The 22,842-nt window shown below is 40.4% G+C and overlaps 2 protein-coding genes across 32 annotated transcripts in view; one reads left to right on the plus strand and one right to left on the minus strand.

Moving 5' to 3' along the window:
• The window catches only part of LOC108327225 (myosin-1), a 57,098-nt gene that overhangs the window by 15,137 nt on the left and 19,119 nt on the right, over positions 1-22,842 (minus strand). For 24 of the 31 annotated variants that reach the window (XR_008247401.1, XR_008247394.1, XR_008247407.1 and 21 more), the window contains 4 exons: positions 6,958-7,082; positions 1,346-1,431; positions 1,124-1,267; positions 894-1,043 (listed from right to left, as the gene is read on the minus strand). The exons of 3 other annotated variants lie outside the window; for them this stretch is intronic. The gene's annotated coding sequence lies outside the window, so the exon portion shown is untranslated. Of the gene's footprint in view, positions 1-678; positions 870-893; positions 1,063-1,123; positions 1,268-1,345; positions 1,432-6,957; positions 7,083-7,206; positions 7,293-22,842 lie in introns of those variants that run through there. 4 more of the 31 variants (XR_008247420.1, XR_008247406.1, XR_008247414.1 and 1 more) reach the window with 4 other exon arrangements.
• Positions 7,429-14,242, plus strand: LOC108327226 (uncharacterized). Its single transcript, XM_052873938.1, has 2 exons — positions 7,429-13,658; positions 13,895-14,242. Exon 1 carries the CDS (start codon positions 8,721-8,723, stop codon positions 10,971-10,973), a length of 2,253 nt encoding a protein of 750 aa, XP_052729898.1. The 5' UTR covers positions 7,429-8,720; the 3' UTR covers positions 10,974-13,658; positions 13,895-14,242.

Consider the following 22,842-nt stretch of genomic DNA (forward strand, 5'->3'; position numbering starts at 1 on the left):
GACCCGATACTAAATAAAATGACACGAAGCAAGCAATTAAACGACAAAACAAATCCATACCTCCAGACGCTTGAAAGTTGAAATTTTTAAGAAAAAAAAGTTTCTTTTTAATCAATATGAAAATAATATCAAACCAAATTAACAAACAATAAAGAAAATGCATTTCTCTTTAGTCTTTCATTTATCTAGAGAACAAAATGGAAAATGCATTTGTCTTTAGTCTTTCATTTATCTAGACAACAAGAGCCATTTAATATTATTTCACTTGGTTAGATAAATTTTTCAGCGAGCTAAACAGGAAAATGAACCAATGACAAAAAATATTACCAGCTTAAGAAATAAGAAAATTTGACAACAACAGTTGCTACTAATCCTCTGAACACCCTCAACTAAAGTTCTACCTACAACTTCTCTTTAATAGTTTTTTCCTAAATTTATTTTAGTCCTGATCTAGCACTTGATGACAAGGGCAAGATGAAAGAAAATACTCATCTCTATCCCATGAAATTCTGTGTAAATCCCATACAAAAGCCGTAAAGGTTTAGTCAAAATACTGAGTAAGACCCCACTTGTGAGCCTTGTATGCTGGACCATCTTTAAGCAGAAGTGGAGAGCGAAAAACTGAAGACTAATATTCAAGCAATACATGCACAGATTGAAACTGAAATTAAAACATACACCGAAGCATCTCTTAAAGAACCAACGAACACCAAATAGTTTTCGATTACCTGTCACTCGGAAAAATAGAATTAATCAAGAAATACTAACCTTATAATTATTATTGATTCACTTCATTTGTAAGGAAAGCAGTACAAGGGTATACTTTAAAATTAATGGAAACAGCTTGACTTTTTGAAACTTCATCCAAACATGCAAAATAAGGAAAAAGTTACCTCAAATCATTTCTAGGATGGTTGTGTCGGTAATTGCATAAACATGACGGCTTTCAATTGCCTTACACTTGTAGGTTTCAATATGGTCATTACCAAAGAAAGGAACTTCTTAAAGCGATTTACAGCAACCAAAACAGGCCCAGCTTTCGTCTGAATTAATAGTCATGCACTTAAAGATGTTATGATTTGGAAACTAAACGAAGAGAGAATATTAGGAGATATAAGCTTACATAGATCATATCTTGGTTGTATCTATATTGCAGGATGAATAAATCTGCTGGTACATTTAAATAACTAAGTTCCATGAGATCATCCACTCCATTAAGAATGTCGGGATTAGCTGGCACCAAATTATCGTCTTTCACATTTAAAACCTATGATAGTGTGGAGTGTACAATTAATCAGACCAAAAAGAACTTATCAGTCTAGAGAAACAATGTTGCGTATCTTACTTTCCCATCTGGCAGTGAAATGAGAGATTCAGCTCCGGAAGTTGTTATTATCTTTACCACCTCCCAATCCCATTTGGTAGTTGAAGCTGTCAAAAACCATGATTGACATGGTAGTAATTGTCATGATATATTTTAGGATGTTTTAATATTTGATGGGCTGTATTTATGCAAAAGTTATGTGCTGCATTTATTAGGTTTATTTATGTATGATTGATCCCGTAATCATAGGGATCTGTTTCTTAGAATTAACAGTCTGCATTTCCTAAAATATGCAGCTAACCCATGTATATTTATAGAGGTTAATAACCTCATAATGAGAATAAGAAAGAAATAATATTCCTTCTAAATTTGAGATGGTATCAGAGCTCCCGATCTCTGGGAGTCTCTGACCGTGCCACCAAACTGCAGCCGCAGCCGTCATTGCTGCACGATCTGTAACCTAAAACCGCAGCCTTTATTGTTGCACCCCGAAGCTAGCCTTCATTGCAGCGTAACTCCTCCTTGATTCCTCCTTGTTATGGCTGAAGTAGTGAATCTGGAAACTGGGGACAGTCCCCAAACCACTGGAGAAATGCAGAATATTCATTCCACTTATAGGTTAAATGGGAAGAACTATCTCAAATGGTCTCAAATCATTAAGACCGTCTTGAAAGGTAAAGGGAAGATCAGTCACCTGACTGGTAATGCACCAGATGAGACTGATCCCAAATTCAAATCATGGGATGAAGACTCCATGATCATGGCATGGCTATGGAATTCAATGGTCCCAGAAATCAGTGATACCTGTATGTTTCTGAAATCAGCAAAAGAAATTTGGGAGGCAGCTGAACAAACTTACTCTAAGGCCAAGGATGCTGCTCAAATTTATGATGTAAAAGTGAAGACTGTGGCTGCCAAACAGTGAAATAAATCAGTCACAGAATATGCCAACCAACTCAAGTCTCTATGGATGGAATTGGATCACTATCGAGTTATAAAAGCAAAATGCTCAGAAGACTCAGCAATTGTAAAGGAGTATATTGAACAAGATAGGGTCTATGATTTTTTGGTATGCCTAAACCCTGAATATGGCCAAGTTCGAATCCAAATCCTGGGAAAAGAAAAGGTTCCAGGTCTTAATGAAGTGGTGGCCATTATCCGGAGTGAAGAAAGCAGGAAAGGGCTGATGCTGGAAACCTCAACCACCGAAAATTCTGCAATGATAGCTGAAGGAGGAACAATCATGATTGCCAACCAGAAAAACAACTGGGTTCCCAATATGGAGAAAAAACATGAGGCGATTTGGTGTACTCATTGTAATAAGCCACGCCACACAAGGGAAAAGTGTTGGAAATTACACGGAAAACCCCCAAGCCGAGAATGGGGGCTGAAAGATGGAAAGATCTCAAGCCGAGAATGGGGGCAAAAAACCCAAGCCGAGAGTGGGGGCAAAAAGGAGGCGTATACAAAAAAGGAGGGCAAGGGCAAGCACACATTGCTAATGGTCAAAGTGAAGAATCTGTACAGTTGAATCATGAAGAGATAGAACGGGTAAGAGCATTTCTTAGTAAATTGGAGAAGCCCACCAGTATAGGTACGTGTACATTGACATACTCTGGTAAGTTTCCATTTCTGTTTGGACTCAATGTTTCAGATACACCATTTACACATTACTGGATATTAGACTCTGGAGCCACTGACCATATGACCCCCTTACCCAAATACTTTTCCACGTATTCCCCATGTCCTAGCAACAAGAAAATTTCTACCGCAGATGGAACCCTTATAACTGCAGCCGGACAAGGAGAGGTCCAACTAAGCCCATCCATGACCTTAAAAAATGTCCTTCATGTCCCTAAACTAGCCATCAACTTGATTTCCATACAAAAACTTACCAAAGATCTTTCATGTAATGTTGTCTTTTACAACAACGCTTGTATCTTGCAGGACAAGAACTCGGGGAGCACGATTGGACATGCTAGAGAATGGAATGGCCTATACTACATGGAGAACCCTAATCTGCCTACCAAGAGTCTTATATCTACATCCATCATGACCAATAACGAGAAAGCCCAACTTCATCATTACCGGCTAGGACATCCATCATTCCGTGTTATAAAAGTGTTGTTTCCTTCCTTGTTTAAAAATTTAAATGTGGAGAGTCTCCATTGTGAGGTGTGTGAGTTTGCAAAACACAAGCGTGTACCTTTTCCCATTAGCAATAAGATGAGTTCTCTCCCGTTTTCTCTTGTTCACACTGATGTATGGGGTCCTGCTCATGTTCCTAATATCTCAGGTGCTAAATGGTTTTCAACATTCATTGATGATTGTACCCGGGTGCCTTGGGTGTTTTTATTGAAACAAAAATCTGAAGTTAGCTCTATGTTTATCCAATTTGTCTCAATGATTAAAAATCAATTTGGGGTTAGTATCAAAAGAATTAGGTCTGACAATGCCAGGGACTACTTTAACCTTGTACTAAACTCTTTTTGCCAAAGGGAAGAGATAATCCATGAGTCCTCATGTGTAAACACACCTCAACAGAATGGGATTGCAGAAAGGAAAAATGGGCACCTATTAGGTCAAACTAGAGCTCTACTTTTTCAAAACCATGTTCCTAAGAGATTTTGGGGGGAAGCCCTTCTTACTACCACCTATCTAATCAATAGGTTACCCACTAAGGTTTTAAACTCTAAAAGTCCCATGGAAGTTCTATCCTCGTTCTACCCACACTTAGATCCTACAAATAACCTTCAACCTAGAATATTTGGGTGTGTATCCTTTGTGCATATTCATAGTAATGAAAGGGGAAAGTTGGATCCTAGGGCTGTCAAGTGTGTCTTCTTAGGGTACTCTACCACACAAAAAGGGTACAAATGTTTTCAACCCCTCTCAAAAAGATTCTATGTGTCAAGAGATGTCACCTTCAACGAACAAGAAAGCTACTTTAAACAGCCTCATCTTCAGGGGGAGAATGTAAGACAGGAAGATGAGACTCTCATGTCCCCAAATATGACATTTGGACCTGAAATTGGCCTAGAAATTGACCCTGAAACTACTCCTGCACCTGAACCAGCAAAACAGCCTGCACCTGAACCAACAAAACAGCCTGCAACTGCAACTCCTGCACCTGAATCAAATAAACAGCCTGCACCTGCAACTCCTGCACCTGATGGAGGCAGAAAGTTTGGGAAAAATCTGGTATATTCAAGGAAAGAAAAGGCCATTCCAGGATCCGGCAATGTCCAAGAATCCAACCCACCGTCACTGCATGAGGTAACACCTTCAAATCCTATAAATTTAAGTGATTCTAATGAGCTTTTGTCTGAAAATATAGAAGCACAAGTGGACCAAACTCTGGACCTGCCCATTGCCCTTAGAAAGGGAACTAGAACATGCACCCAACAAACTCTTTACCCACTGTCAAATTTTTTATCCTTTGAAAAATTCTCTCCTACCCATAAAACTTTTCTCACTAACCTCAACTCCACACACACACCTTCCTCTGTATCTGAAGCATTGTCTGACAGGAAATGGAAACATGCCATGGATGTGGAAATGGATGCGTTAAACAGAAATAGAACCTGGGAACTTGTCACTCTACCTCCTGGAAAAAAACCAGTTGGATGTAAGTGGGTATATACAATAAAGTATAGGGCCGATGGGACCATTGAACGTCACAAGGCAAGGTTGGTAGCTAAAGGCTTCACTCAAACCTATGGAGTTGATTACTTGGAGACATTTGCCCCGGTTGCTAAGATGAACACGGTCAGAGTAATATTGTCATTGGCAGCTAATAATGATTGGGATCTGCAGCAATTTGATGTGAAGAATGCTTTTTTGCATGGAGATCTTGAAGAAGAAATATACATGGAATTGCCCCCTGGTTACAATGATCGGGTTGCTATTGGAACTGTTTGCAAACTAAGAAAGGCTCTATATGGGCTAAAACAATCTCCAAGAGCATGGTTTGGAAGATTTACCAAGGTCATGACAGATCTGGGCTACAAACAGAGCCAAGGAGATCACACATTATTTATCAAACATTCAGTTTCAGGGGGAGTAACATTTTTATTAGTGTATGTAGATGATATTATAGTAAGTGGGGACGACAAGCAGGAACAACAAGTGTTAAGTGAGTGTCTTGCCACTGAATTTGAGATCAAGACGCTAGGGAGGCTTAAATATTTTTTGGGAATTGAAGTGGCTCATTCCAAGAAAGGGATCTTCATATCTCAACAAAAATATATTACTGATCTGCTCAAAGAAACAGGGAAGACAGGCTGCAGACCAGCAAGTACTCCAGTTGATCCAAATATAAAATTGGGAAGTATGGAGGAGGATATTGCAGTGGACAAGGAAATGTATCAAAGACTTGTGGGCAGACTTATCTACTTATCTCATACTAGACCAGACATTGCTTTTGCTGTAAGTCGAGTCAGCCAATTTATGCACCAACCAAAGGAAGCTCATCTACAAGCTGCCCTTAGGATTGTTCAGCACTTAAAAGGAACCTCCGGAAGAGGAATCTTGTTCACGCGGAACAAGAGTGTAAGTCTTGAAGCATATACAGATGCGGACTATGCAGGGTCAGTTGTAGATAGAAGGTCAACCACGGGATACTGCACCTTCCTCGGTGGAAACTTAGTCACTTGGAAGAGTAAAAAACAAAGTGTAGTGGCTAGATCAAGTGCTGAAGCAGAATTTCGTGCAATGGCCCACGGAATATGTGAACTTCTATGGCTGAAGATTATATTGGAAGACTTGAAGATAAAGTGGGACGAACCTATGAGGTTATATTGTGACAATAAATCTGCAATTAGCATAGCTCACAATCCGGTTCAACATGATAGGACTAAACATATTGAAGTCGATAGACACTTTATTAGGAAAAAACTTGACAGTGGCATGATTTGCACACCATATGTGTCCACTCAAAACCAACTTGCGGACATCCTCACCAAGGGCCTGAACTGCAGTAAATTTGAAGGGATTATATCGAAGCTGGGAATGGAAAACACCTATTCACCAGCTTGAGGGGGAGTGTCAAAAACCATGATTGACGTGGTAGTAATTGTCATGATATATTTTAGGATGTTTTAATATTTGATGGGCTGTATTTATGCAACAATTATGTGCTGCATTTATTAGGTTTATTTATGTATGATTGATCCCGTAATCATAGGGATCTGTTTCTTAGAATTAACAGTCTGCATTTCCTAAAATATGCAGCTAACCCATGTATATTTATAGAGGTTAATAACCTCATAATGAGAATAAGAAAGAAATAATATTCCTTCTAAATTTGAGAGAAGCCATAACTGAAGCTTCTGATATAATGAACTCCAAAAGTAGGACAAACAAGCAAAATATTTAAATTATCCATTAATGGGATCAAACAAACTCAATAAAGAAAGTACTGATTCCCTTTAATATTAAATTATCTTCGTTTAAAAATTTTCAAACATATTATCAAAGCAATGAGGAGTGCATTCTATTCCCAGCTGAGCATATCCACAAGCAACCATATTGAATTGAAAGAAACCTAATGAATCATCCAAAAGAATCAATATAATAAATTGGAAATCTTACTAAACGACTCAAGTTGTCATTTCTAAATGTTTTTCCATTACCAAATGTGTCTAGTACTGGACTAGTCTTTAATATCTCCTTCTCTGTTTCGCTTCCTCCACAAAGGGAAGCCAAGTATTGCATTGCTATTTTTGCTGTCACGGTCTTTCCGACTTCACCCTCATCACTGAATATGTAGATAAAAGGAGTTATTACAAGTTTTAATTCAAAGTCAACTAAGGGCACACAAGGTTTAGGAAACCAGATTGATCACCACATTATGCTGAAATCATTGAGCAACAAATACAAACCTTTCCAATCAATGTACATCTATGAATGGAAAATGAGACAATCACCATAAATTCGGAGTCCCACCCAATTAAAGTTCCTCTGTTATATAAATGTTAACGTGTCAAGGGTGATAGATTGGTAGAGAATAACTAAAAAGAATACGAAGAAGAACTACAAGGGAGACCTGATACTAAATAAAATGACACGAAGCAAGCAATTAAACGACAAAACAAATCCATACCTCCAGACGCTTGAAAGTTGAAATTTTTAAGAAATAAGAGTTTCTTTTTAATCTATATGAAAATAATATCAAACCAAATTAACGAACAATATGGAAAATGCATTTCTCTTTAGTCTTTCATTTATCTAGAGAACGAGAGTGATAACGGTAATTTTTACCATTATCTTTGAACCAATTTTCGTACCAAATCGACCCTTTTGAAGCTTGAAACATGTTTAACCCTCCCTTTTTATCTAAGTCTGTGAATAAGTCTAGTTTAAGCTTTACATACAAGTTTTCTTCATTAATTCCTCGAATTTGTAGGCAATTTGCAAGTTGTTGGAGAAGTATCATAATTATCAAGAAAGGGAGCCTAGGAAAAGATACAAAAGCAGGATCTGAAGAAGCAGGGAAGGAAATTCGCGCCTGGGCGCCATAGAAGAAGGGGGTTGGGCGCAAATTTCTGCGCAAGCCTCGCGCCCGGGCGCAACCAAGAGGGCCCTGGGCGCAACTTAATGCGAGAAGCTCGCGCCCGGGCGCGACATAGGGGGCGCCCGGGCGCGACATAGGGGGCGCCCGGGCGCGACTTTCTGCGAGAGTTTCGCGCCCGAGCGCGACTGAGGAGGGGCGCCGGGCGCGATAATTGCTGACCTGGAACCCTAGACCTATTTAAAGCATTCTGAAACTCAGGGTAACATCTTCTTGGCGGCTGAAGCTTGGAACACCATATTTGGACTTCAGGGAGCTGGTTTTGGGCAGTGGGAACTCTCCATTCTTCCTCCTTGGATCCGCATTCTTTCATTTTTCTCCATTGTAAGCTCAAGTTCTCCATGACTATGGAGAACTAATTTCAATTTGTTGGGGAATGATGTAATTACGAAACTTTCATGTAAATGCACTTGAGTTTTAATGAATTTAAGCTTCTTTCATTTGATTGTGAGTGTTTAATTTCCTTCTCTTAAAGCTTGTTGTGACTTGATCAACCATAGCATGATTCTTAGATCTGCTTGATATTGGGAAATATTTTGTGGATGTTGAACTGGAATTAACACCTATAGGAGATTGTATCTAGGGATAGAGCTTGATTCTGTAGTTGTTTAGAGCCTCTAATTGTAATGCAGATGAACTTTCTAAGTTACCAAGGGATTGGGACTGCAAAAATTGGCGCCGTTGCCGGGGACTCGGTGTTAATACTTTACTTGTGTAATTCTTAACCAACTTAGGCTTTAGTCTTATATTCTTTATACTAAGAATAAATTTGTTTTTATTGTTCTTAAAGCTGACCTTGTGCTCTAGTATTGTTGTCTTTAGTGAATGCAGAGAAAAATTCGTACTAGAAGCACATCATCATCTGAACCTCTTCTATTGGATCTTGAAGTTGAAAAGACAGCAAGAAGAAACAATAGCCAAAGAAGGAGAGAAAACAGGACATCAAGAGACATTTCTCCCACACCTGTAATCTCTGAGCGACCAAACTCTCCCACAGCTAATCAGGAAATGGGGGATATGGCTGACAACATGAATGATAACGGTGATAGACAAGCAAGGCGCACATTGGAAGACTACTCTACTTTCGCAGGGCCACTCCACTTTAATAGCATTGCTCGACCACGGGTAAATGTTGTGAACATGGAAATGAAGCCAGCCCTCATCCATCTGGTGCAGAGTAATCAGTTCAATGGCCTATCACACGAGAATCCTTATAATCATTTGGCAACTTTCTTGGAAATTTGCAACACTGTAAAAATCCATCAAGTGCCAGATGAGGCAATAAGGCTCAGCTTATTTCCATTCTCCTTGGGAGGTAATGCTAAGATGTGGCTGAACTCTTTCCCTGAAAATAGTTTTAGTACTTGGGAGGATGTTGTGGCAAAATTCCTCAACAAATTCTTTCCACAGTCCAAGGTTAACAAGGGGAAACAGGAGATTTCATCTTTTGAACAGGATGTCAATGAGACTTTGAGTCAAGCCTGGGACAGATTCAAAGGTCTACTGAGAAAGACACCCACTCATGGGTTTGATGAGCCTACCGTTCTCAATATGTTTTTGGGAGGATTGAGATCCCAAACCAAACTGATGTTGGATGCCTCAGCTGGAGGAAATATTAGATGGAAGACACCTGAAGAAGCCCATGAGCTAATAGAAAACATGGCTACAAATGACAGTGAAATGCAGAATGAAAGGGCTCAACAAAAGGGCGTTTTTCAACTACAATCTCAGGACGCCTTATTAGCTCAAAACAAGATAATGACCCAACAGCTTGAAGCGCTCATGAACAAACTCTATCAATTGCCAAAAGAGCTCCAGAATGTGTCACAAGCCCAACATCAAGGGTGTGAATTGTGTGGAGGAGAACATGCTAATGGTCATTGTGCTATGCAGGTCAATACCCAAGAAGATGTGAACTATATGGGTAATCAGAACCGCCAAAATCACTATAATCAAGGATGGAGACCGCACCCAAGCATGGGCCAAGGACAAGCTGGACCCTCAAACAGACCACCACAACAATACCAACCGCACCCCTCTCTATCAGACAGGACCTCTAAATTGGAGGACACTCTTCAACAATTCATGCAAGTATCCATCTCCAACCATAAAAGCACAGAAGCATCCATAAGGAATTTGAAGATACAAGTTGGCCAACTGGCCAAGAAGCTAGAAGAAAAACCTGATAAGTGTTTTGGAGCCAATACTGAAGCCAACCCAAAGGAGGAGTGCAAGGCAATCACTACAAGAAGTGGTAAGTTGCTAGTGAGTGGGGAGAAAAAGAATTCAGAAGAGAGTGATGAAAGAAAAGATGAAAATGAGACAAAGAGTGAGAATAGAAGAGAAGAAGAGAATGAGAGAAAAGAAAAAGACAGTAGTGTCAGTAGAGAGAAAGAAAAAGATGAAGAGGATGAGAGAAGAAAAAGAAAAGAAAGAGAAGTTGAGAAGCCTCTTCCCTATCCACAAATATACTCAAGAAAGGATAAAGAAAAGAAGTTTGGGCGGTTCATGGATATCTTCAAGCAATTGGAGATAAAAATACCATTTTCAGAAGCACTACAACAAATGCCAGTCTATGCAAAATTCATGAAGGAACTCCTCACTAAAAAGAGGAAATACATTGAGGAAGAGACCATTGAGGTACAAGGCAACTGCACTGCCATTATCCAAAAGCTTCTCCCTCCTAAATTCAAGGATCCCGGTAGCTTCACCATTCCCTGCACTATAGGTAAGCTAGCTATTGGAAAAGCATTGATTGATTTGGGTGCAAGGATTAATTTGATGCCTTTCTCTTTATTTGAGAAGATTGGAGAGCTTGAACTCAAACCTACTCGGATGAGCCTACAATTGGCGGACAGATCCATCAAGTATCCACTTGGTGTAGTGGAGGATGTTCTTGTACGAGTAGATAAATTTGTGTTTCCAGTAGATTTCGTTATCATGGAAATGGAGGCGGATGTGGAGGTACCGCTCATTCTTGGAAGGCCATTTATGAAGACGGCAAGAGTACTCATTGATGTTGATGATGGTAAGCTCAAGGTGAGGGTGGAAGATGAAGGTGAATTTCAATGTTTTTGAAGCAATGTCTCATCCCACTGATGAGGGAGCTTGTTTTCAAGTTGATGTGCTTGACGAAGCCTGCATAACTGTGGAAAGGGAAATACATGTATCATCCCCACTTATAAAAACCCTCATAGATGCACGTGAATCTCTCAATGAAGAAGAAGAGAGAATGATTGAAGAACGTTTAACAGATTTGGATGTGCTGAAGGAGATCCCATCTCATGAGGTGCAGATTGAAGATATGAAGGCTGATGTCATATTGGAAGAGAAGAAACTAGAACTAAAAATATTACCCTCTCATCTAAAGTATGTTTTTCTAGATGAGGGCAACAACAGGCCTGTGATTATCAGCAGCTCCTTATCATCTGCTGAAGAGAAGAAGTTGATTGAAGTTTTAAAAAGAAATAAAGGAGCTGTAGGATGGTCTATTTCTGATTTAAAGGGGATAAGTCCAACCTATTGCATGCACCGCATTTTCATGGAAGATGATTTTAAACCAGCAACTCAACCTCAAAGAAGGCTAAATCCAGTCATGAAAGAGGAGGTGAGAAAAGAGGTTCTCAAGGCAGGGATCATTTATCCTATCTCTGATAGCACATGGGTAAGTCCTGTGCAAGTGGTGCCCAAGAAGGGTGGCATGACAGTTATCTGTAATGAGAAAAATGAGCTTATACCTACACGAACTGTCACCGGTTGGAGAATGTGCATTGACTACCGGAAGTTAAATACTGGAGAGATTAGCAGGGCAAGCTTTCTATTGCTTCTTGGACGGTTATTCTGGTTATAATCAAATAGCTGTTGATCCAAAAGATCAAGAAAAGACCGCATTCACGTGCCCCTTCGGTATATTCGCTTATAGAAAGATGCCTTTTGGGCTTTGCAATGCCCCCGCCACTTTTCAAAGATGTATGCAAGGTATATTCTCTGATTTTGTGGAGAAATGTATAGAAGTCTTCGTGGACGACTTCTCTGTGTTTGGAAGCTCATTTGATCTATGTCTGGCAAATTTGGAAACAGTTTTGAAGAGATGCATCCAAACCAACCTCATCCTTAATTGGGAAAAATGTCACTTCATGGTGACTGAAGGGATTGTTTTGGGACATAAAATTTCATCCAAAGGAATTGAAGTGGACATAGCTAAAGTGGAAATCATTGAAAAGTGTTGAAATATATTGTATTGTATAATTGTACTGTAAGACTTTACTGTTGTGTGCTGGTCTACTTGCTCCTTACATAGGACATTTGGTGTAATAGAAAGATAACACAATGGAATAATACTTCTATCTTTATATTTTCTCTCTCCAAATTTAACATGGTATCCAGAGCAGGTTAGGGTTTGCAGCCACCCATTGTCGTTGCTTCCGCTTCCGTCGCCGCTCCGTCTCCGCCGCCGCCATCGCAGCCTTTTCTCCGGCGGAGTTAGGGGTTCGGTGCGCCTCGAAGAGCGCGACCCATCCCCGGTGGTCGCCACCGCATATTCTTCTCGACGCGCCGTCACGCGCCGATTCTGTGCGGTCTCTCTCGGGCGCGTGGGATTCACGCGCCGCCTCTCCCGTGTCAGAACTTCACCGCGCCACCGCCGGTCGGTTCGCCTCCGTCCCCTGAGTCTATTGTGGTCACTGATTTTCTGCTCCGTTGAGGTTTGCTCCGTTTAGGGTTTCTTCCCACAATCTTTGCTCCGTTAAGGTGTTTTCCTCTTTTTCTGGTTTGGTTTTACGATGGCTGGTCTTGGAACACTGCCTCTCTCTGCCACTCCAACCATTACTTCTGCAAAACTCAGTTGGAAAAACTATCTATCTTGGTCTTCTTCTGTGGAGTTATGGTTTCTTGGTCAAGGACACCATGACCATCTTGAACAAGATGTTTCCACCGTTCCTGAAGAAGAAAAATCTCAATGGCAGAAACTTGATTTCCAACTATGTGCTGTCCTATGGCAATCTGTTGAACCAGAAGTCTTAGAAATTTTAAGACCTTACAAAACGTGTTCCTCCTTTTGGAGAAAAGCTCAAGATATCTTTGCTAACGATGTACAACGCCTCTTTGATGCAACTCAAAGAGTGACTTCTCTCAAACAGAACAATCATGATATGGTTACTTACATAGGAACGGCCCGTGCTGCTGTAGAAGAATTGAAGAATTTCTTTGTGGCTGATTCTTTAGAAGGCCTAAACAAGAAGCTTGATAAGTTTTACATGGTCTTAATTTTAAGAGGTCTACATTCAGATTTTGGTCATGTTCGTGATCAAATGTTGGCTGGTGATCAAGTTCCATCAATGGACAGCTTAGTTACTCGACTTCTTCGGGTACCTTCATTAGTTAAAGATGAAAGTTCAATTAGTGGTATTGAAACATCAGCCATGGTAGCACCACAAGGAAGAGGAGGAGGCAGAGGCAACCGAGGAGGACGTGGTGGCCGTGGTATGCCTCCTCAGTGCACATATTGTAAGAGGATAGGCCATACTCGAGAAAAATGTTATGCCTTACATGGATATCCAGACAAGGGTGTTCATGTTTTGAAATCTGATGAACCCAAAATTTCGAATGAAGAGTATCAAGAATTTTTGAAGTATAAATCTGGAAAATCTTCTAATCCTGACCAATCCTCTTCCATGTCCAGTGCGTCAACTGCCGGTATGTCTCAATCTGTGGAAGGTCACAATCCATGGATCCTTGACTCAGGTGCCTCTGACCATATCTCTGGTACTATTTCTTCATTTTCTTCCATGTCTTCTCAGAAAATCCCTCATTTCATTACTATTGCCAATGGATCCAAAGTTGCATCGCAGGGAATTGGCAGAGTTTCCTTATCTCCTTCACTAAATTTAAATTTCGTTTTGTATATTCCTCATTGCCCCTACAATTTAATCTCTTTGAGCCAATTGACTCGCTCCTTAAATTGTTCTGAAACCTTTACTGCTAATTCCTTTGTTATACAGGAACATGGTACGGGTCGCCTGATTGGAGAAGGACATGAGTCTCGAGGACTTTATTTTTTGAAACATAGCTCTCCAGCTTCCTGTTTTACCACTTCATCCCCAAAACTTTTGCATGATCGGTTGGGCCATCCAAGTTTATTCAAGTTGAAGATGATGGTTCCAAGTCTCAAGAACATTCAAGTCTTAGATTGTGAGTCGTGTCAATTAGGAAAACATGTTAGATCTTCTCATCCTAAAAAGTCTGAGACATTATGTAATTCTCCTTTCTCAACTATTCACTCTGATATTTGGGGACCAAGTCGTGTTACTTCTTTTGGTTTTAACTATTTTGTCACTTTCATTGATGAATTCTCTCGATGTACTTGGGTTTATTTAATGAAAGAGAGATCTGAACTTTTGTCCATATTTGTGTCCTTTACTAATGAAATCAAGAACCAATTTGGGAAGACAATTAAAATCCTTCGTAGTGATAATGCTAAGGAATATTTTTCATCAGCGTTTTCTTCATTCTTATCTTCCCAAGGAATTTTACATCAGTCAACATGTCCTCACTCTCCACAACAGAATGGTGTTGCAGAGAGGAAGAATAGACATCTCATTGAAACTGCACGCTCTTTGATGTTGAATACTAATATTCCTGTACATCACTGGGGAGATGCAGTCCTTACTGCCTGTTTTCAAATCAATAGGATGCCTTCTTCCTCTCTTGAGAATAAAGTTCCTCATTCTGTCATTTTTCCAAATGATGCCTTATATCATATCCCCCCACGTGTATTTGGGTGTACATGCTTTGTCCATAATGTTTCTCCAGGTCTTGATAAGCTATCCGCCAAGGCTATTAAGTGTGTCTTCTTGGGATATTCTCGTCTTCAGAAAGGATATAAATGTTATTCTCCCTCCAACAAGAGATATTATATGTCGGCTGATGTCACATTCTTTGAGGATACACCGTTTTTCTCATCCTCTGTGGAGGATCGTTCATCTGTTCAACAAATGTTTTCTCTACCATCGTGTGATCCCTTGGTTATTCCTGCATCTACACCTCCAACTCAAAATGTGAATGAAGTTGTTCCTCCACCTATTCTCACATATCAGCGTCGGAGACAATCTCAAGCTCAAAACAATAAAGATCCTCTAGACTCATCTCCTCCTCCATCAGCTCACCAGACCATGGATCCTTCATCCTCCTCGTCTTCTCCTAACTCAGACGATGATTTGCCCATTGCCCTTCGGAAAGGTATTCGTTCTACTCGTAATCCATATCCTGTTTATAATTTTTTGAGTTATCATCGTTTGTCTTCTACCTATTTCTCTTTTGTTTCCTCCTTATCCTCCATTAAGACTCCTAATAATATTTATGAGGCACTTGATCATCCTGGATGGAGTCAAGCCATGATTGATGAAATGCAAGCACTTGACCACAATGGTACTTGGGACCTTGTTCCTCTTCCCCCTGGTAAGAAGCCTGTTGGCTGCCGATGGGTTTATGCTATTAAGGTTGGTCCTACTGGTGAAATTGATCGTCTAAAAGCTCGTCTAGTAGCTAAGGGATATACTCAAGTTTATGGCATTGATTATTGTGATACCTTTTCTCCTGTGGCTAAAACCAGTACCGTTCGTATTTTACTTGCTATGGCTGCCATTCGTCATTGGCCACTTTATCAGTTGGACATTAAAAATGCCTTTCTTCATGGTGATCTGGAAGAGGAGATATACATGGAGCAACCTCCTGGGTTTGTTGCTCAGGGGGAGTCTGGGTTAGTTTGTAAATTACGCCGTTCCCTCTATGGCTTGAAACAATCACCTCGTGCTTGGTTTGGTAAATTTAGTCGGGTTGTGCAAAATTTTGGGTTGAAACGATGTGAGGCAGATCACTCAGTGTTTTATGGTCATTTTTCTCCTGACAAATGTGTTTATCTCATGGTGTATGTTGATGATATTGTTATTACAGGGAATGACAACACTAAAATTACTCAATTAAAGAATCATTTGTTCAACCACTTTCAGACTAAAGATCTGGGTCGTCTAAAATACTTCCTTGGTATTGAAGTGGCACAGTCAAAAGAAGGTGTCATCATTTCACAAAGGAAATATGCTCTTGATATTTTAGAGGAAACAGGTTTGACAAACTGCAAGCCTATTGATAGTCCTATGGACTCAAATCAAAAACTAATGAGAGATCAAGGTGAACCTTTCTCAGATCCAGAGAGATATAGAAGGCTGGTTGGAAAACTCATATATCTTACAATAACAAGACCTGATCTTTCTTATCCAGTGGGAGTTGTGAGTCAATTCATGCAGAATCCACATGTTGACCATTGGAATGCAGTAATTCGAATTCTCAGATACATAAAAGGAAATCCAGGACAGGGATTGTTGTATGAGGACAAGGGAAGCACTCAGATTGAAGGATATTGTGATGCAGATTGGGCTGGTTCTCCAATTGATAGAAGATCTACTACAGGATATTGTGTTCTACTTGGAGGGAACCTTATATCTTGGAAAAGTAAGAAACAAAGTGTTGTTGCTAGATCTAGTGCTGAAGCTGAATACCGATCTATGTCTTTGACTACATGTGAACTTGTGTGGATCAAGCAACTTCTCCAAGAGTTGAAATTTTGTGGAAATGAGTCGTTGAAATTGTACTGTGACAACCAAGCAGCCCTTCATATTGCCTCCAATCCAGTGTTTCATGAGAGAACAAAACATATAGAAATTGATTGTCATTTTATTAGAGAGAAGTTGTTGACTAAGGAACTTGTTACGAAGTTTGTCAATTCTAATGAACAACTCGGAGACATTATGACCAAATCTCTAAGGGGACCTAGGATTCAATTTATATGTTCCAAGCTTGGTGCATATGATCTATATGCTCCACCTTGAGGGGGAGTGTTGAAATATATTGTATTGTATAATTGGTCTACTTGTGTGCTGGTCTACTTGCTCCTTATATAGGACATTTGGTGTAATAGAAAGATAACACAATGGAATAATACTTCTATCTTTATATTTTCTCTCTCCAAATTTAACAAAAAGCTTCCACCGCTGACCAATGTAAAAGGAATTCGAAGCTTTCTTGGGCATGCTGGCTTTTATAGAAGATTCATTCAGCATTTTTCCAAGATTGCTAAGCCTTTAAGCAGCCTCCTTGTAAAGGATACACCGTTTGAAATGAATGACGAATGCTTGAAGGCATTTGAAGTTTTGAAAGCCAAGCTAATTTTTGCTCCGGTGATCATAGCCCCCGATTGGAATAAAGACTTTGAACTAATGTGTGATGCAAGCGACTATGCTATAGATGCAGTCCTTGGGCAGAGAAGAGAAAAACGGTTCCATACAATCTACTATGCAAGCAAAGTCTTGAATGGAGCACAACTAAATTATTCAACCACAGAAAAGGAGTTTCTTGCCATAGTGTATGCGTTAGAGAAATTTAGGCCCTATCTCATTGGGTCTAAGGTGATTATATACACTGATCATGCTGCCATCAAGTACTTGCTCACCAAACCTGATTCCAAACCACGCTTGATCAGATGGGTGCTCTTGCTACAAGAGTTTGACGTGCATATTCATGACAATAAAGGCAGTGAAAATGTCATTGCTGATCATCTATCCCGGCTCATTAATGATGAAGTTACAAGCAAAGAAGAAGAGATCCGGGAATCCTTTTCAGATGAAACTCTCTTGCACATTCAACAGAGGCCATGGTTTGCTGACATGGCAAATTTCAAGGCAGCGGGAGTTATCCCAAAAGACTTATCTTGGAGTCAGAAAAAGAAGTTCTTTTATGATGCAAAACAATTTGTCTGGGATGACCCTTTCCTGTTCAAGATTGGGGCTGACAACCTATTGAGGCGCTGTGTAACCAGTGAAGAAGCAGCAGGAATCCTTTGGCACTGTCATAATTCACCATATGGGGGGCACTTCAATGGAGAAAGAACAGCTGCAAAAGTCCTTCAGTCAGGATTCTATTGGCCCACATTATTTAAAGATGCTCACAATCATGCCAAAAGCTGTGATAGATGTCAGAGAACCGGGAGCATATCAAGAAGGCATGAAATGCCACTACAAGCAATCTTGGAGGTTGAAGTTTTTGACTGCTGGGGCATAGACTTTGTTGGCCCACTTCCACCATCTTTCAATAATGAATATATCTTGGTGGCTGTTGACTATGTAAGTAAATGGGTGGAAGCATCAGCATGTCAGAAAAATGATGCTAAAACAGTCATTAAATTCCTGAAAAGGAATATTTTCTCAAGGTTTGGGGTGCCTAGAATTCTTATTAGCGATGGAGGATCTCATTTTTGTAACTCCCAGCTAGAAAAGATACTAACTCATTATGAAGTGAGGCACAAAGTTGCATCCCCATACCATCCTCAGACCAACGGCCAGGCCGAGGTTTCAAATAGGGAAATTAAGAGGATTCTTGAGAAAACAGTTTCATCTTCAAGAAAAGACTGGGCAATGAAGTTAGATGATGCCTTATGGGCCTACTCTATTTCAAACAACAATCTAAACTTAAAAGCAATAGATTTTCAATTACAAGCAAACGAAATTAAAACCTACTTGATTTGGAGAAGCGAAATTAATTTGAAATTGGGGTTCTTTGTTATTTTGAGAGCTTGGCCGTGAGTGAAGAGTGCCCAGATAGACTTGATTTTGTGAAGAGAATGAGTGGGTATGAGTAAGGGTTTATTGGCTGGGTTGAGTGGCTGGGTTGAGTTGGGGAAAAGGGTTTGAAGAGGTAATGAGATGTTGATGGTGAGGGAGATGATGTGTGTGTAGTGTGGGATTCAGAAAATTGGAGTGATGGATTGTGGTAGAGGGGAAACGAGAGAGAAAAACAGAGAGAGAGCTGGAGTTGAGGGATTAGGGTTTGAGGAAATGAGGAAAATCTGACCACTGTGCACTAAAAATCCATTTAGATTGGGCCTGCACATGTCGCGCCCGGGCGCCCCTCTTGTGGAGGGCGCCGGGCGCGACCAGCACGTAGGTGGTGCCATCTCGCGCCTGGGCGCGCCTGGTCAGGGGGGCCTGGGCGTGAGTTCTGCAGATTTCAGAGACTGCAGAATTGCTCAACTCACTGTACAATTTTCTGATTTTTTTTTCTTCTCTGGCTCTCAAAACAACCCATAACAACCCAAACTTGCTCAAATCTCTAACATTTGAAATTCACTTCAAGAATCAAAATTGAGGTGCTCAATTTCAAAAGTTTTCAGCATTCTCCAAAACAAGCTATTACAAATCAATACACACAAAATCACACTATTAACAGCTCAGGCTACAAAACACACTAAAATGCTTCCACACAGCCAAATATTAACAAGTTCTAAAACACATTTAAGAAGATCAAAATCACACTCAAATAACAAAATAACACTGAAGGAAGGTTAGAAAGCTGGGTTGCCTCCCAGTAAGCGCTTGTTTAACGTCATTAGCTTGACACAATGATGCTCAAGGATCTGAGAGATGGATGATTGTGGTGAGACGCTGAATCTCACCACCCAGGTAATGTTTCAACCGCTGTCCATTTACCACCCAACTTCTATTTGGATCATCGGATGTGGGGTCAACCAATTCAATGGCTCCATGGGGCTTTACCTCCTTTATGGTAAAGGGTCGAGACCACTTTGATTTCAACTTGCCTTGGAGAATTTTGAATCTAGAGTTGAAGAGTAGGACTTGTTGGCCAGGTTGAAATTGTCTATTCAGAAGCATCTTGTCATGATACATCTTGACCTTTTCCTTGTACTTCTTGGAGTTTTTATAGGCGTTTAATCTCAGTTCGTCCAACTCTTGTAGTTGCAACTTCCTTTTTTCTGTAGACAAGGTATGATCAAAATTTAGAAATTTGATAGCCCAGTAAGCCTTGTGTTCCAAATCCACTGGTAAATGACATGCTTTTCCATAGACTAACTGGAATGGAGTCATTCCCACCGGTGTCTTCAATGCTGTTCTGTAGGCCCATAAGGCATCATCTAACTTCATTGCCCAGTCTTTTCTTGAAGATGAAACTGTTTTCTCAAGAATCCTCTTAATTTCCCTATTTGAAACCTCGGCCTGGCCGTTGGTCTGAGGATGGTATGGGGATGCAACTTTGTGCCTCACTTCATAATGAGTTAGTATCTTTTCTAGCTGGGAGTTACAAAAATGAGATCCTCCATCGCTAATAAGAATTCTAGGCACCCCAAACCTTGAGAAAATATTCCTTTTCAGGAATTTAATGACTGTTTTAGCATCATTTTTCTGACATGCTGATGCTTCCACCCATTTACTTACATAGTCAACAGCCACCAAGATATATTCATTATTGAAAGATGGTGGAAGTGGGCCAACAAAGTCTATGCCCCAGCAGTCAAAAACTTCAACCTCCAAGATTGCTTGTAGTGGCATTTCATGCCTTCTTGATATGCTCCCGGTTCTCTGACATCTATCACAGCTTTTGGCATGATTGTGAGCATCTTTAAATAATGTGGGCCAATAGAATCCTGACTGAAGGACTTTTGCAGCTGTTCTTTCTCCATTGAAGTGCCCCCCATATGGTGAATTATGACAGTGCCAAAGGATTCCTGCTGCTTCTTCACTGGTTACACAGCGCCTCAATAGGTTGTCAGCCCCAATCTTGAACAGGAAAGGGTCATCCCAGACAAATTGTTTTGCATCATAAAAGAACTTCTTTTTCTGACTCCAAGATAAGTCTTTTGGGATAACTCCCGCTGCCTTGAAATTTGCCATGTCAGCAAACCATGGCCTCTGTTGAATGTGCAAGAGAGTTTCATCTGAAAAGGATTCCCGGATCTCTTCTTCTTTGCTTGTAACTTCATCACTGATGAGCCGGGATAGATGATCAGCAATGAGTCTGACTTGCCTATTGCCCTCCGTAAAGGTATACGCTCTACCCGTAACCCTTCCCCCCATTATACTGTTCTTAGTTACCACAGATTATATCCATCTTTTTACACTTATCTCTCATCCATTTCTTCTGTGTCAATTCCTAAATCTGGGGGTGATGCCTTAACTCATCCTGGCTGACGTCAAGCTATGCTGGATGAATTAAGTGCTTTACAGAAAAGTGGAACTTGGGAGCTTGTCCAATTACCATCTGGAAAGTCTGTTGTTGTTTACAGGTGGGTGTATGCTATCAAGGTTGGCCCTGATGGCACAATTGATCGTCTGAAAGCTCGACTGGTTGCCAAAGACTACACACAAATTTTTGGTTTGGATTATGGTGATACTTTTTCTCCAGTGGCAAAAATGACCTCTGTTCGCCAATTCATTGCCATGGCCGCTCTTCGACAATGGTCTTTTACCAACTTGATGTCAAAACTGCGTTCCTAAATGGTAATTTGCATGAAGAAATTTATATGGAGCAACTGCCTGGCTTTGTTGCTCAGGGGGAGTCATCTGGATTGGTATGTCGTCTTCGCAAATCCTTATATGGCCTAAAACAATCTGCTCGGGCCTGGTTTGGTAAATTCAGTTGTGTTGTTCAACAATTTGGTGTGTCTTGCAGTGAAGCGGATCATTCAGTGTTCTATCGCCATTCAAGTGCTAGATGTATTTACTTAATAGTGTATGTTGATGATATTGTTCTCACAGAAAGTGACTATCTCGGCATCTCTCAGATGAAACAACACCTTTGTCATAATTTTCAAACCAAAGATCTTGGCAAACTCCGGTACTTTTTGGGTATTGAAGTAGCACAATCCAATGATGGTATTGTCATATCTCAGAGGAAGTATGTGTTAGACATCATGGAGGAAACAGGGTTAATGAACTGTAAATATGTTGAGACACCTATGAACCCTAACATCAAACTCTTACCAAATCAGGGGGAACCTTTCTCAGATCCTGAACGGTACAGAAGATTAGTTGGTAAATTAAACTATCTTACCGTTACGCGTCCTGACATTTCCTTCGCAGTTAGTGTGGTGAGTCAATTTCTTAACTCCCCATGTGAAGACCATTGGGATGCAGTTGTTCGCATACTGAAGTATATTAAAGGATCACCTGGAAAAGGTTTGCTATATGGCCCTAACAACGATACAAAAATCGTTTGCTATTCAGATGCTGATTGGGCTGGTTCCCCTTCTGATAGGAGGTCTACTTCTGGATATTGTGTCTCTATTCGTGGCAACCTGATTTCTTGGAAAAGTAAGAAGCAAAGTATTGTGGCAAGGTCCAACGTAGAAGCAGAATATAGAGCTATGGCATCTGCTACTTGCGAGCTTGTGTGGCTTAAACAATTACTTAATGAATTGAAATTTGGAGATGCCACTCACATGACACTTATATGTTATAATCAAGTTGCTCTTCATATTAGCTCTAACCCTGTCTTCCGTGAGAGAACCAAGCACATTGAAGTTGATTGTCATTTTATTAGAGAAAAAATCATATCCGGAGATATCAACACTGAGTTCGTTAACTCAGGCAACCAGTTGGCAGACATATTCACCAAGTCCTTACGAGGACCTAGAATTGACTATCTTTGTAACAAGCTTGGAACATATGGTTTATATGCTCCAACTTGAGGGGGAGTGTTAGATGTTAAGTTGTATGTTTCTGTTAATTGGGCTTAGCCCATTCTGTATTTAGGGTTTAACCCTTATCCTACATTATAAATAAACTACCCTATGTGTATGCTAAACACATTAGGGAGATTTCCCCTAATCTTCTTCCCTATATTCAATAGAAACTTACCGTATCCAGTGTTTTTGAAGAGGCGGGAAGAAGGAAGGTGTTTCTGATGCGGCGGACCCTTCGCTCTGGGTCATCGATGTGCAGAAAGGAGTTTACGGGTCTTGTTACTAGCAGAGGATGAGGAGGAGGAATTGGAGGAAAATTCTAAACCGGAAGCGAATGCCGAGGGGCTGACGCCTCCCAAGACCATGAAGATGATCGGATTAATAGGAGAGATTAGGGTGGTCGTCTTGATCGACAGTGGGGCT

The sequence above is a fragment of the Vigna angularis genome, chromosome 2 (assembly GCF_016808095.1).
Source record: "Vigna angularis cultivar LongXiaoDou No.4 chromosome 2, ASM1680809v1, whole genome shotgun sequence".
In the NCBI taxonomy this organism is placed as follows: Eukaryota; Viridiplantae; Streptophyta; class Magnoliopsida; order Fabales; family Fabaceae; genus Vigna; species Vigna angularis.

Bases quoted from the DNA above. Each gene is read 5' to 3' on its own strand.
- LOC108327226 (XM_052873938.1), top strand. From the start codon at position 8,721: ATGCAGAGAAAAATTCGTACTAGAAGCACATCATCATCTGAACCTCTT.